The following is a 15324-nucleotide window of genomic DNA, read 5'->3' as shown; positions in this document are numbered from 1 at the left end:
CCTGAACCTTTCTTGACCTAAGAAAAAAAGAAACAAAATATCCCCCTCTAGTGGTCGAAGGCAGAATAGCAGCTTCCCATTAGTTTCTATGGATGGAAAAGAGCAGATACGGATCAAATGGTTCTCAATGCATTCCTATGGGAAATGCAGATTTGACCTGAGAACTTTTTGACTTGAGAACCGCCTTCCAATATGGATCAAGTTCTCAAGTCAAGACCCCACTGTACATGCAAAGCATATACTTTGCCACTGAGCTATAAATTTACATTAAAGCTTCTATCCAAACAGTCTGTTTCTATTGTTCTTACCAATCTTCCTGCTCTTCCTATCATCATCATCATCATCATCATCATCATCATCATCATCATCATCATCATCATCATCATCATCACTATTATCATTCTTTCCTTAGAACAATTTTGCACACTTGCTGCCATACTAATATTGTCTGCTAATTTAATTGAGAACACGGATGGTGAAACTCTGCCTGTCCAGCTATTTTACACTACAATTCCCATAATCCCTTATCTCTGGCTACACTAGCTGGAGCTTCTGAAGGCTGAAGTATAAGGAAACTGGACCACCAAGGGGTCCTACATTTGATTTAGCAGGATTGTTACTTATTGTTCCCCCAACTTCAATTCATATTATTCTACTCCTCTAAATTTTGCCATCTAACTTTCCTAAGTTTTATGGGTGTGTGAAAGCAATAGCAGACATCATTTTTAATTAGATGCAACATATAGAAAAGAAACATCTGTATACAACTTGAATCCAGCTTCATGCTCCAAGATAGGATTATCCACCCTTCAAAATCAAGCTGCTGCTATTAACCTATGCAACTTGTACAATATAATAGATATGTAAATATTCCATTAAAAGTCCTAGCAAAAAAGAAAAAGAAAAAATACACAAAAAAGTTTTGCTTCAAAACACAATGGGTTTTCAACAGCCATTTCTTCTTAAACCTGTCTTGAAAAAACACAACAAATAGCAACAACAAAATATGGAAAATTAGTAACAGATTGTGCCCAGGGAGAATGAAAACAATCACCTAATTTTTTTATTTGCATGTCTTATAGTCCTGTTTTAACAGAACTGATGAAAATACATAACTGCCAAAACAGGAAAATGGATACCTCCACCTATAGTGTATTGGAAGGGGGGGGGGGAAAGCCAGAGGAATGCTAAGAATATTAAAACTGGAAAATATTAATAGAAATCTAACCTTCTTTTTCAACTTGTGCATTGTACTAATCAAAAAGAGGCAAGGGATTTAAGATCTGTGCAGGGCTTCCAACAGGATTTTCTGGGTATGGTATAGTACTTCATTTCAAAAATATTATTCCTTCTAAGCTTAGGCTATACTTAAGAGATGCCAGTTCGAAATTTAGCAGCTGCCTCCCTAGGACCAATGGTCATTGGAGCCCCTTCTTCCACACCTCAAATGGGAATATAAAGAAATGCTACATTTCCCACCAGACTTAAAAATAATGCTGGGGGTGGGAGAGACCAGGAGTCCTAGGTGACCTTCAAAGTATGGAAATGGTGTTTTCAATCCTCCTGGAGAGCATTAAAAATACCTTTTTGAGTCTCCCAAGTGATACTCTTCAAAAGCACTTTTTTTTAATTGACCAGGGTGGGGTGGGGTGGGGTGGGATGTGGGGGAAAGAGAATGCCAGGAGGCCATATATGGATTTCTAGGAACCACATGCAATCCATGGGCTGCACATTGCCCCTGTTTGCACTAGGGAGAGGTGAGTAACACCTTTGACGCTCAAATGTTTACTCAGAGGACATTGATATTGGAACTGATGGCCACGCAAATTACAAGTTACACATCCAATATAAAAAGAGTACACAGGTATAAAATTTCAAGTGCACACCCCTTGAAATATAAAACGATAGGTCACAATTATTCGCCTGAAGACAAAGAGGGTATGCTAGTTACTGAATAACAAATCTTCCACAAAGTCCTTCTCTGCCACCTGTTCAGAACATGGGGGTGACCATGAGCTCTCAAGCACATGGCTGGACTCCAGAATGTTTCTGTTTCAGCTAAGCATGAAGGAAATCATTAGTCTAAAGTTATTCCCCAGGTGAGAAACAGGCCACAACAACTATGAACACAAAAGTGGCATGTCATGGCCTCTATGGAGGAATTACCCACACCAGTTAAACCACAGATCTTCAAGATCCTCAATGAGGAATGAAGAATAAGTTGTATTCTGAAAAGCACACAATCTCTTCAAAATGTAGAAAGCATTATACTGTCCACATGTATCAGCAATTTGCGCCACATTCTTAATCTAATAAAAATAAAATTAGAGGGACACCTGGGTCCATGGATAGTAATAATAGAGTTTGGATGTCAACATTCAAATGTAGGATACCTCAGTAATATTATATATTATATTTCCTGCTATGTCCAGCAGCTGGCTGGTTAGTTCAGTGGTTTAGGTATCTAGCTGTGGATCCAGAGGTTGGGAGTTTGCACTGTGCCTCATGGAAGAAAAGCAGGATTGTGCGGTTTTGGGCAATCCATACAATTTGAGGGCACCCCCAAAAGAAGGGAATAGTAAATCACTTCTGAGTATCTCTACCTAGGAAACCCTAGGTAGAGAATACTCATAAGTCAGAATCAATTTGGCACCATGCAATGTTTCTTCTTCTTCTTCTTCTTCTTCTTCTTCTTCTTCTTCTTCTTCTTCTTCTTCTTCTTCTTATTATTATTATTATTATTATTATTATTATTATTATTATTATTATTATTATTATTATTATTATTATTTCCATCAATCAACATTATTATGGAGTTTTGGAATTAGCAACAGTGTGCTGACACATTAAGGCCAGAATCAAATAATACTCAAGTCTTAAAGCCAAAGGTGTAGACAGATGTTTAAAATCAATTCCCAAACATAACCTTTACCCATTTATATAGCTCCCTCCCATCTGCACCTCTCCCTTCCACCCATAATCTCACTGTTTCCCTTCCTCTAGCAGATCTTTTTTATCTTCATTATCTGGTTTACTCCTTTCCGTAGCCCTTCCTGCTTGCCCTGGTCCTGAAAAAGATGTTAGGGACAGCTCATGACTCAAACAGGAAAATTCTAAACTAATGAAGGTGTCTTAAGTGTCACAGCATGAGCTTCACTCGCCTCTTGTTGTTATGTGCTGTCAAGTCTCTTCGAGCTCATGAAATGTCCAAGGTTATGTGAGATATTCAAGAAGTAGTGTACTCTTGCCCCTCCCAAAAGTTTCCATGACCGAGCATGGATCTGATCATGGATAGATCTATCCAGCATGGATCTATCCACTATACCTCTCTCTCTCTCTCTCTCTCTCTCTCTCCTCTCTCTGCCTCTCTCATATTTCTGGAATTATGTACATAAGGAGATTGTTCTTTCAGACTTAAGTGTTTTTCAGCTTTCATTATAGGCTTTCTCCAATTTCTGTTTCAGGCCTTCCTCTGTCAGATCCAGAGCTGCTTCTTTCCAAAATTCTGCTTCATTTCTTTACCATTGCCTTGTTATTGTGCCAACTCTGTTTAGCACTTAAGTAGCACATCTATTGGCCACCAAAGAACCTTTTGCTTTCTTTCTGTGACACAAGAACTTTCAGCCAGTTATTGCCAGAAATTTCATCATGATCACTTAGAAGTACTTCATTGCACTCATGGACATAGGGTGCCAATTCAAATGTCTATAGACACCTCTGAATTTTCAAATCATCTTGTGTTAAAAAAAGTATTTTTCATATGGCAAAAAAGAAAAGAAAAGAAAAACTCATGCTGCCCACCACTTTCCAGCTCCATTCATCTAAATGGCATGGAGTCTCACAAGGATGTTTTCAGGGACAAAAGTACAACAAATGACGAAGGCATTGAAGACATGGGTTTTGTTTGTGCCAGTGCTTGTGTGTGTGACTATAAACTTGTAATCTGAATAAGGGCCAGAACAAGGTGAGGGCCTGTGTTTGTGGGCCAAGACCCCAACTCTGTCTTATATTCAGGTTCCTCGTTATTTAGCCTCACTGCTTCCTCTTTTCTATGAAATGGGTGTTTTGTGAAATAGTAACTCCCTTGGTATTTTGGGGTAGCGTCTATGTTGCTTTCTCAAAATTCCAGACAGCCCCACTAGCCATAAGAATGGCTGGACAGCCCAGCCCTAGTCAGAATCAAGAAGCCTATTACTTAAGTATGCCGGCACTAAGTTAAATTGCTGTGGGGAGTTGCCATTAGTAAAGATGTATTTTCCTATTTGAGCCAGGTCTCTCAACTAGTGTGCAATGAGGAATAAAACCCTCTACTTCTTAACTAGCAGCAATTCACTGTAGTGATTTATGCAATTCAACTTAAGTACATATTAAGACTCTGGCCAATGTACTACAGTAATTACAGTATAGATTCTCATACAATCCATCTCAGGAGGGAGATGCTAGATGTATTTCCCACTTTTGGAGGCTATGAGGCAACATTTTAAAAAGAAATTTAAAAATCTCATGTGCATTTTTTTAAAAAACGAAAATCTAATGGCTTCCTCTTCCTTAGTAGACTTTGGCCTAGGATGATGAACTACAAATATTTGTGGCAAATTACACAGCCATGAGCAGTTTTACACGTGTGATTTGAATCAGGATATAAAGGAAGTCGGTGCTATCACAGTTCCTGCTTTCAGGCACAGAAATCATGTCTTCCTTTGCATCTGGACCCTCTTTGTTATCTTGCCTTTGGTCCCATGAGGTTTGTTAACCCCCACAGAAATTTACCTCTTCTCATGTGCAAAGGACTGTAAGCACTGCTGGCTCAAATTAAGCTATAACTGAAGCTTCCTGTCCTTTGTATCTTGTCTTCCTTTTCAAACACAGCCTCCAAGCATCTGGATGTGAGCACTGCTGAGTGTGTTATAGACACTGCATTGATATATTCCAGAACAGCGATTTAGTCTGTTTCTGAGAATAGGTTTGGTTTTCATTACCCACTTGGGGTACACCTGGTCTGTAGCTGTGTTGATACAAACACCAAGGGCTTCTAATTACTAACTGGAAATAGCCACTGTTCTTAGCTGCCAGGTCTGCGAAACAACCCTTTGGGATCAAGTAATGTACAGTACTGTAAAGATCTCTAATCCTCAACAGCGAAGTCCAGAGTACTTTTCTCACACAAACATAGGCAAAACAAACATTGTAATGGTTTCCGGGAATGTTATCATATTACCTCATGCTGCATGAAAAACAACAATGTATCTTGCATTTGATGAAGTGGACTCTAGTGCACAAAGTTTATGCCACAATAAAAGTCCATTTTAAGATATCCCAATTTCTACAAATACGTAAGAGAAATTAACTGCTCTTTTCCAACCTCCCTTAGGAACAGATACAATTTCTGAAGAAGTAAATCAGCTGCAGTCAGAATCCTATTCTGCACATAAGGAAAACACACAAGTCACCATAGCATACTAATAAGGTATTGATCACATGTTGGTTGTGCACCCAGTTGCACAATGATGATTTGTCAGTAAACTGCAATTAACTGCTGTTTCTTTTCTTTTTGCCTGTACTCATATAAATAACAAATAGGATTCTGCCAGACATATTTCAGTATGAAAATCATTTAAAGTCTATAGTCTCTAACTAGAGCAAGCCATATTAACAATAGCAACAAGATGGTGTTCTAATCCTCATGCTGCCTCTGGAAGGCAGATGGCCTGCCTATGCATTTTAATTCCCTTCAGAAAGGGAGCAAGCAGACTATTTTGCATTTAATTAGTTAATGGTCAGCAGCTAGCAGCCAGATGTCATCCAAAACCTATTTGTCTGCCTTATTTTAATGGGGTTTTCAAATTCAACACAGTCTGCAATGTACCTCAAGCTTCTGTACTTCTTCCTGACACAGCCAAAGTGAGAATTACTAACTGAATGATATTAAAATCCCAAGGCCACTAGTCCTGCTGGATGGAGGATTCTGGGAGTTCTGTTTTTTAAAAAAAATATTTTTGGGGAAATAAGAGCAAGAGAGATTGAGGCTCATGCATGAGCTTATCCTGAGTAAAATCCTGAGGGAAGAGGGTGTGGAAATACATTATATGAAAAGGCCTGAGATACCACAACTGGTTTAAAATCTGTGAAGAGATGGAGCTCTCCTTCTAACTTGTCTTAGCAACCAAATCAGCTGGAATCCTTTCATCCCATCTGTTCAGGCTTATACAAATTTGAGAGGCTATTTTATGAAGCAACATATATAGGGAAATAAAGTATCTCCAAAAAAAGAGGAAAAGGAACATTTTAATGTAAAATGTGTGTCCACTTTAAACTTCTAAAAATAAAAGCAACAAAAGGAAGGAAGTGACTGAATGCTGGGATAATATTGGTCTGTGGGTGTTTGGGGAAATGGGAGTGATACAGCGAGGAAACTCCACCCAAACAGACTCACATAGCAGATTTCATTTCAGAGCTACAAGGAGGATGTACACAAGCATGGATACATGTTTTTAAATGAAAAATGGAGTGGGAAAAATTAGTAATATCAGTTTACTGTAAGGTGAACTACTTTCTGACATGCACTAAAAGAATAGAAACGGTATTTCGGATAGGTATCTGTAGCACTCTAAATTAATCATTACATGCATCTGCCTTAAAACAGATGCACAACGTTTATATTTTCAAAGAACACTTCAATTAATACTTATCAGGGTGTCCTATAAAGACTGGCACTTGCAAATATTCTACTCCTGACTGAACTGGAGAAACAAAGATGCAGCAAGATAAAAGATTTTGCATATAGAGCATAAAAAGTAACTTTTAAGTTGCATCTGCATAACATTCTCAGTTATTTGACGAAACTCCTCATCTTCTCAGACATTCTGAGAGACATTTCCATACCAGGAGAGGCCTCCTTGGAGAATGACAGCAAGATGCTACTAATTAGGGGTAAAGGCCAGGGATAATTAAGAAAAAAAGAGAGAGAACACACAAATGGTAATGAAACTGGATAGCAATCTTTTAACATGACAGAAACAAAATTCTCTTCTAGGCAGCTACAGTGGCTTCTGCTATTTCCAATGTTTATTGATCATTTTTCTTTGTAGAAAAGATCACCTTGTGGGGGGCGGAATTACGAACACTTATTATTCAGTTATTTTGAAATTCATGAGGCTCGGAGGGAAATGAATGCCACTCCTTCATACATATGCACGAATCCAGCTTTTAAAGAACAGTACCACTTTTCAAACACCCACAGTGCAGAGCACTTCTTTTTAATACCTGATTATCAGTGCTCAGCTACCCCTCTGAGGACATGTGTGGTAATGCAGGACCTCCCAAGTAGCCTAAGAGCAATAAAGGAAAATATCTCACATGAAAGAACTGCAACTGCAGAGAACTCTACTTTTCCAAACAACTACTTGTCAGCTTTCAGTGACTGTACAGGCATGTTTGAATATCATACTAAGTCACAATTTAGGTTATGAACATATCATATCAGATGTCCAAAGAAACTGTGGCTTGTCTTCCCCATTTCTGGTTTATTTCAGACTTTTTGTTATTTCCTGTTTCAGGATGAGTGGCTGGGAAAACAAGCCAGGACAAGCTATGGTTATTTATTTATTTAATTTAATTTATTTATTTAATTTATATGCCGCCCACTCTACCCAGAGGTCTCTGGGCGGCTATAGGTCTAGCCATCAAAACAAGCCACAGTTAAAAGATCATAGAGTATGTAAAGCTAACAACAAATAATGAATTCTGATTTGGGGCTCATGTATCACAAGCCATGCTTCAAGAAACCAGACCATGGCTTGTTTCGACATGCAGATATACATCTTAATTTTTCTCATTTTTCATTCTTAAAACACAGGCTGACCTTCTGGATGAGAACTGTGTCTTCCTCATATTCAAACATCTATAGTTAACTACTGCATTTCTTGTAGAAGTTGTGAACAAGAAAATGTGTGGGGATATTCTGCAGAATGCAGTAATGTCTTAAGAGAAGGATCTGTGGAGTAGGAGGGTATGAGCTCCAATCAATCCTCAGTCATAAGCATGTTGATGTATTATAACCCAGATCTATGAATTCTAGAGGCACACTTGTTGTGTCTTCAAGTGAACCTTCTGCTCTGCAGTCTCACTAACTTTTAGGTCACTTTTAGCAGTACAAACTTTGATGTGTTTGGATCTTTGCTAGTCCACAGTTCTAAAGTAAATTGTGAATGTTTGTCAAGCTCATGTGGTAAAGAATTTTAAAAATGCAACAATTACATGTGCATATTCTTTGTTTTTTCTTCTATTTCTTACTTATTTTAGCCTTTTATCTCCAGGTTATACTGTCCTTGGTACCTTTTGTTTCCTACTAAAATATGCGTTTTTGGCAACATTTTATGAGAAAGCATTTTATGACTCAAAGCCATTCTAAAGCAACCCTATGAATTTCTTCAAAAGAGAGGTCTGGGGACTCAAGATAAAAGCTTGAATGTATAAAGAAGAAGTACCAAGCAAGGCTCAAGTTACTGTAGACATCAGAACGTTGACCTGGAAGACTTTCCTTCTAGATCCCAGAATCACCATGTCTCTTTGTAATAGATGAGCAATGATTCAGAGGAACTCTGTGTGGGTGCAGAGACACACTTCCTGTTACCTTCTGTATTTTTGGGCTAAGCCCTTGTAAAATTAAAATTAAGGCTTGCTTCAGCCCGCTTAGAAACCCAAACATTAGTCTGTAATAAATTACAAATTATCAAGTGTATTGAATAACAAGGGAGCTGACATCTAGGTCATATTCAGGGTTAAACTAGATTTTGAGGGAACTAGATGTTAAACCTTATGCCTGATATTTTTTGTTTAATATATGGTGCCTCAGCAGCCATACTTCCAAATTAAACCTGTGTTTACATTTCAACTATCAGTCACAATACAAAAGACATTAAATACAAGAAAACGTTGAGGAAAGTCACATGCTGTGAGAGATAGTTTTCTGCACCTGAGGAGCCCCTCTAAAAAAAAAAAAAACCACGATAAATATTATTATAGCTTCAATGTTGCTTCACATATTGTGACCTGAACTACTGGAGCAGCTATGGAGAGCATAAGCTCCTCACTCAAATTACTGTAACTTTGTGAGGTGGATGATATGCAGTCTTAAGGAGCATTTACTTAATATTAAATAATCTTATGAATGTTCAGAGTATTCTTTTAGCATTAAAGTTATGCATCTATTCATAGAATATTCAACAATGGAAGTGCTTTGCTTCCTCATCTCAAAACAGTGCAAACACATGAATTATTTTTTCCTAAGAATGTCCCCCTTATGTTCAATAGGGCTCATTCCCTAAATACCTGCACAATTAACCAGCAGTAATCCCAACAATCTTCCACAACCTGTGAACAAGCCATCAGGTGAATCTAAAACTTGCATTTATGATGGCTTCCTAAATGTTTCTATTATTTGACTCCTATCAAACATGTTTGCAAACAATTCTCTTCTTTCCAACAGAGTAGGAACGTTTACAAGGTGAACTATCTTCCTGTTTTGCCTATTAGATTTTTATTTCAGCGTAAACTTTTTAAATAAACACATGGCTTTAAAAGATAGTGGAAGACAGGGCCTGGCATGCTCTGGTCCATGGGGTCATGAAGAGCCGACACGACTAAACAACAAAACAAAAAGGTAGCTCTCCGGTCTTTCTAACAGAATGATACTAAATACTAAACACCGAATCCAGAGTGACACCTTCTGTTTAGCTGTGTAAATACATTTCATCTCATATCAGTACTATTGAATATTTATTTATTTATTTTATTTGTATACCACAAATATGGAAAGTACTACTCTGGGCAGTTTACAATCAATAAAATCCTACTTTTAAAAATATTTATCTAAACCTAGTTTCACAGCACACACTATTTTAAATAAAGTAATGGTGGTATTGTTCCATAGTTCTGTTCAACACAGCCAATTTGAAGATAAAAGAAACAAACCATAATTGCATAAATAAGACCAATTTCCAGTTCTTAACATAATTACATGCTGGAGGATTTTAACTATATTGCTCATGCTGAAGCTGGTTCGAAAGGCAGCTGATGAATATAATGCTTTGAGACTGTAGTCCTGTACACATTTACCTGTATGCAGTGAGCCTTAATTCTGAGAAATCACGTAGAGAATTGAATTATGAAAAATAACAAGAAGAGGAAGAGGAGGGGAGAAAAGCAAGATAATATTTAGACCATGGAAGTTGAGAGCTGATAAACAAGCAGTAAACATGGAGAATGAAACAAATAGTATAGAAATGAAGTACAAGTTCAAGAAGGGGAAATTTCCTATAAATATATATATAATTTTATTAATTCATTTTATGATCTGAGAGTTCTTTTTGTCTTGCAGTAATTTTATTCATTTGTTCATGTATCATTTTAATAATTAAAAGCTTGGATATATGGGTGTATAAATGTAATCAACAAAAAAATACATTAGTTTGAGCTGCATCAAAGCCAGTGAGGAGGGCCTTCTTGAATAAAAAAAAGTATGTGGTATTTATGGATGGCTTATTTCATTTTCAGGCATGACATCTCAAAGCATATTTGAATTCTATGTGAAAGTTAATATGATGAGAGAACTAATAGTGAGACTTTCCCTTAAACAAAGATCTAGCCAGGCTGGGTGGCTGAGGGGCTTGACCCTGAGAGAGGCACAGAAGGAAAGAACTAGAAACCGGGCCTTCTCGGCGGTGGCCCCTTGCCTCTGGAACACCTTGTCCCTGGAGATTCACCTGGCACCCTCGCTGGGAGTTTTCAAGAACAAGCTGAAGACTTGGTTCTTCAGGCAGGCCTTCCCCCCTTCCATTTCTTAGTTTCTATGTCTTACCATCTTGGACTTTGCCTATCTCTTTGTTATTGATATTGTTTTAATTTTTGTTTTATACTCGGACTGTAAACTGGCCAGAGTAGATTCTGGAATGAGCCGAGTAAACGCTGGAAAAATGAATGAATGAATGAATGAATAAATAAATAAATAAATAAATAAATAAATAAATAAATAAAATGAGTATCAAACTCAGTTTGTGAGCACAGTTTTGGCTGCAATATTGCAGCTTCACCACTGAAGTTTAATCATTCATCCATTCAGCTCATTTCCTTGAACCACTGCTTTGTTAACTGTTTTTAACTCTTGCTCAAAAGAAGGAATCAAGATATACTTATCAGACAGCGTAATAACATTTTAAGACAGTGGTTCCCAACTTTGGGCGACACATTTTCCTTCACAGTCAAAATCCTCAATCAATCAGCAAAACACTCAGTCAGAATAAGCCCAGCAAGAAGGCAGTATTTTATGGCTTATTCACAATTAATTAAGGATACATTTCTAACACACACCTACCTAAGAGTAAGTCCCTTTTAATCCAATAGGATTTAGTTTTGAATATGTATGTAAAGGACTGCATTGCAAAATAATTTTATTGAGTAAAGAGGTGCCAGATGAACTGGCCAGCCCTTTTAAAAAACTTTTGGAAGAAGAGCTGATAATAGCTAAGCAGTAAGACCTACCATTGACATACAAGGGGAAACACCTGTTCAAAAGGTGCCGTCTGTAATTCATGACACACGTATTCATAATCTAAAGTGATTGCGTGCCCCCAAACATGTTTCTACTCTCACATTCCCTACCACTGGCTGTGCTAGTAAGGGATGACAACTCCCCTGGTTTTAAAATAAAAAGAGGTATGCTTCTTTCATCTGAAACTTTGGAAGGAAAGAATTTAACCAACAGATGAATGTATTAAAACGAATACAATCAATTAAGGTATCTTTAATCACACCGCAGCTTTGCTGATCACAAACATTTGGAAAAACGTTACCTGGGTCTAAGTGCGTGAAAGAGCCAATGACAAAATCCAGCGTTGAAACGGCCAGAAGAAAAAGCAGCAGCAGCTGGAGACGGATGATCCATTTCACACCAGCAAGGTTGATTCCAAGCAAGCCCAGCAGGACAGCAAGTGAGATGCCCCGTACTGCCCAGATGTTACTGAAGCTCAAGACATCAGATATAGATTCGGCAAATCCAGTTATGTACATAGCACCTGCAACACACTAAGGGGTAGTTTCACTACTAAAATTATTAGGTAAGTATATCACAACTTTTCTGAGCTGGAGGATGTGGTAGGTTTTAGTGATTTTTGTATTTATACTTTATCACACACCATCTATAGAAGGCCCTTGGGTGATGGCTTTTGTTGTTTTTAATTTAAAAACAAAACATTTTGAAGCTGTTGAGGCTTCCTCCCTGAATGCACTGTGGGCGGCGCAGTGCAGTGTAGGACACCAACCCAGCCAATCACAGGGCTGGGAATGGATGTCTCCGCCCACAGGTGGCCCATATTGGTGACTCAAATCTAGGCTGCCTCTGGGAGAATAAAAATGGATGCTGTCCTAGTTGTAGCTGTTCTGGAGAACAATGCTCAATGGGGCCACACAGTGGCAGATGCTCCCATGGTGAACCCATTTCTGTTTCCCTTGGTTACCCATCAGTCAGCAGACAGGTTCAACTGATGTTAATCTGTCCTCCATGCTAGCACCAATAGTATTGCCAGCTCTTGCCCATAAAGTTGCGACCGGTTTTAATTCCTATGCTCATGTGTTCTGTGATTATTTCATACCAGCCACAGATCACAGCCTGATGGCTTGGATGACAAATATCATAGAGTACAGAGGCATTGTGGGTCCAAGAAGTGATGATAAAATAGCAGCCAGCAACCTGCTGGAGCTGCCAGTTTAATATTTAGGTATTTATTAAAACACATCCATACATTGCTTTAAAGTGCTCAACCATGTTCGTATTGCATTTGATCACCATGTTTGATCAAAGATAGCACCTCCCTTGCTGCCAAATGTTGAGGATTGACGAGGGCCTTGTTCTGTTTGCCTAACAGTCATCTACTCTGTGTGGAATATGAAAAAGAGTAGTTCAAAGTCTTTTAGAATCTTGGATGCCATTTGTATGTGGAATGGATGTCTATTATTCCATGCAAGGAAAGACTGGCGTAGAGGAATTCTAGCTCCCTGCCATAAAAGTCTTCAACAAATTCTCAGCAACTGCAAAAGGTTTCACACTGAATTAAGTGAGCATCTTAGATGGATATAGGAAAAGTGAAACTGAAGAAAAGTGGTGATTGGAGAATGGGAGAAGAAAATCCTTGTAGGAGAACAAGACCAGGAAAAATGGGTTATGCAAACATTAAAAATAGCTGATTAAAGTGGCTGATTCATGAGATCTATTGCATAGAAAAATGGAACTAAATACCAGGCTTATTATTTGATAAACTGAGTCTTTTTGTGTTTTTGCTTTGTTTTGTTTTGTTACTCATAGAAATGTGCACTACATCTTGCTCTACAGTATATGGAAAATCGAATGTAAATTGTTTTCTCTCTTTTTAAAATTATAATTTGTGTTTATACTTCCCCCAACAATGTTTTTTAAAGAGACATGGAGAACAGAACAAGGAAGTCCAGTTAACCAAGTAGCATCCAATTTCTTATACAGCTCTGCTGACCTCTGATCTATTCAATCTAGGGTTTGATGGAGAGTGCAAAACTAAGAAATATAATCCCCCACACACACGTAAGCCAAGGATACTGTGCTGCAGAGAGCTAAACTCTTCTACCAGAAACTGCAGGTAATATTTAGGTCCTGCGATTTCTGCCATGTATTTATTTGAAGTGTATGAAGTTATACAGGTAATAAAAGTGTGGAGGGGGGATGATGTGACAGGTTGTTGCCAAGACAGCTTACTTTAAATCATAGCTTCTCAGTCAAGAGTTCTACATGAGGTAGCAGCATCAAAGGTAACATAATACAGAGTCAGATGGAAATACTGGTATCTGTCAATGGCTGAGCCTGATTGCTTCTCGCAGATAAAAGCATCAAACTGAGCATGCACCTTTCATGCCAGCTTACTCAACTTTAGACCAACAACCTTTTGGCATTTTGTCTAGCAGCCCAATAGATATTGGTCATACATTTATGATATAATATGCTTATTCTCTGAACAGTCAGATGAAATGGTTTCCAATACCCAGTGTATTATTCCTCTCATACAAGATGAGTAGCTTTGGGTGCCTCTCATGTTGCATGTTCCAGGACAGTACAGTATCTTGTCAGACAGGGAAAGAATAAGCAAGATTTGTGAAGTGGTAGATGCCAAATGTTCACGGTAAGTCTTTGAATGTGCCTGTATTGAGGGTCAGTATGATGTAGTGGTTCAAATGTTGGAGCACAACTGAGGAGACCCTACACAGCTGTGATGTTCTTGTGCAGAATGCAAGCCAGTCACATTCTCTCAGTCCTAGCAGGGTTATAGGGAGGATAAAGGGTTGATATGCAGGAAACCCACATGGACCATACTGAGGTCACTGGAGGAACAGCAGAATTATAAATGTAACAAATAAATAAATCACCAGTGACTTGCACACTAAGAAGATTCTACTGGATGAATTTTATAGAAGGACCTCAATGAATGGCAACCCTCAGCAATGGCATTATACACTCACTTCTAAGGTTCACCCCATCTCATAAATACTTCGTTCACCTGCCTCTTCATAAATGCCAGATGAACACTTTCTTGCTACCTAAAGATTACCCAGATAAATATAACAATGGAAAAATGACATTTAGCAAATCTGTCTCTACTATAAATCTTTATTATGATCTTCATGAGCAGAAAGAGGAAAGCAGCCTCTTAAATCTCTATTTATGCACTGTGACGAAAACCATGAAAAGCTCTAATTGTATCACAGGAGCACTATATTGTAAGCATATTTATCCGAGCACCGTTACAAGTGCGTCTGGAGACCTTTTCATTAAAAAGTCAAAGGTTTGTCTTATTTCTAGTTGTGATGGAGGTGGGGAGGCAGGGTTGACATGAGTCACCACATTTCCACCAGCCGTTTAGTTCTCTGTGATTTTAGACCGGAATAAGGTTGATATTTTGAGATCTTCAATTAATCAACTTGTTGTTTTCTCCTTGATGGTATGCCATTCTTCAAGGTGGATGCCAATATTTATAGACTTGTTAAATGGTTTAACCAAAATCCGTGAATCTCATCTGGACCAGGTGCACTCCAGTATTTCACAGCCTTTCCTTGCTTCTTAATCATTTCAGTTGTTATTACAATATCATCCATATGGTTTTATCCCTTGCACCACAATAAAGATACAAATCTATTCAACTCCTTGCCAAATCATTTCAGGAAGGCTTGCGAGCCAAGTGTCGTTTTACTATATTTATCTCTTAAGTAGTAACTAATTAAAAGGCATGCCCTGGGTAGAAAATGTTC

General features: G+C 38.1%; 1 protein-coding gene across 1 annotated transcript in view; it reads right to left on the bottom strand.

Moving 5' to 3' along the window:
- Positions 1–15324, bottom strand: part of SLC12A8 (solute carrier family 12 member 8) — an 81960-nt gene that overhangs the window by 48788 nt on the left and 17848 nt on the right. The window contains exon 5 of the mRNA XM_072984968.2: positions 11850–12081. Coding sequence (XP_072841069.2) covers positions 11850–12081 — 232 coding nt within the window. The remainder of the gene's footprint in view (positions 1–11849; positions 12082–15324) is intronic.

The sequence above is a fragment of the Pogona vitticeps genome, chromosome 1 (genome assembly GCF_051106095.1).
Source record: "Pogona vitticeps strain Pit_001003342236 chromosome 1, PviZW2.1, whole genome shotgun sequence".
NCBI classification, from domain to species: domain Eukaryota; kingdom Metazoa; phylum Chordata; class Lepidosauria; order Squamata; family Agamidae; genus Pogona; species Pogona vitticeps.
This window is presented reverse-complemented; position numbering and strand designations above follow the sequence as displayed.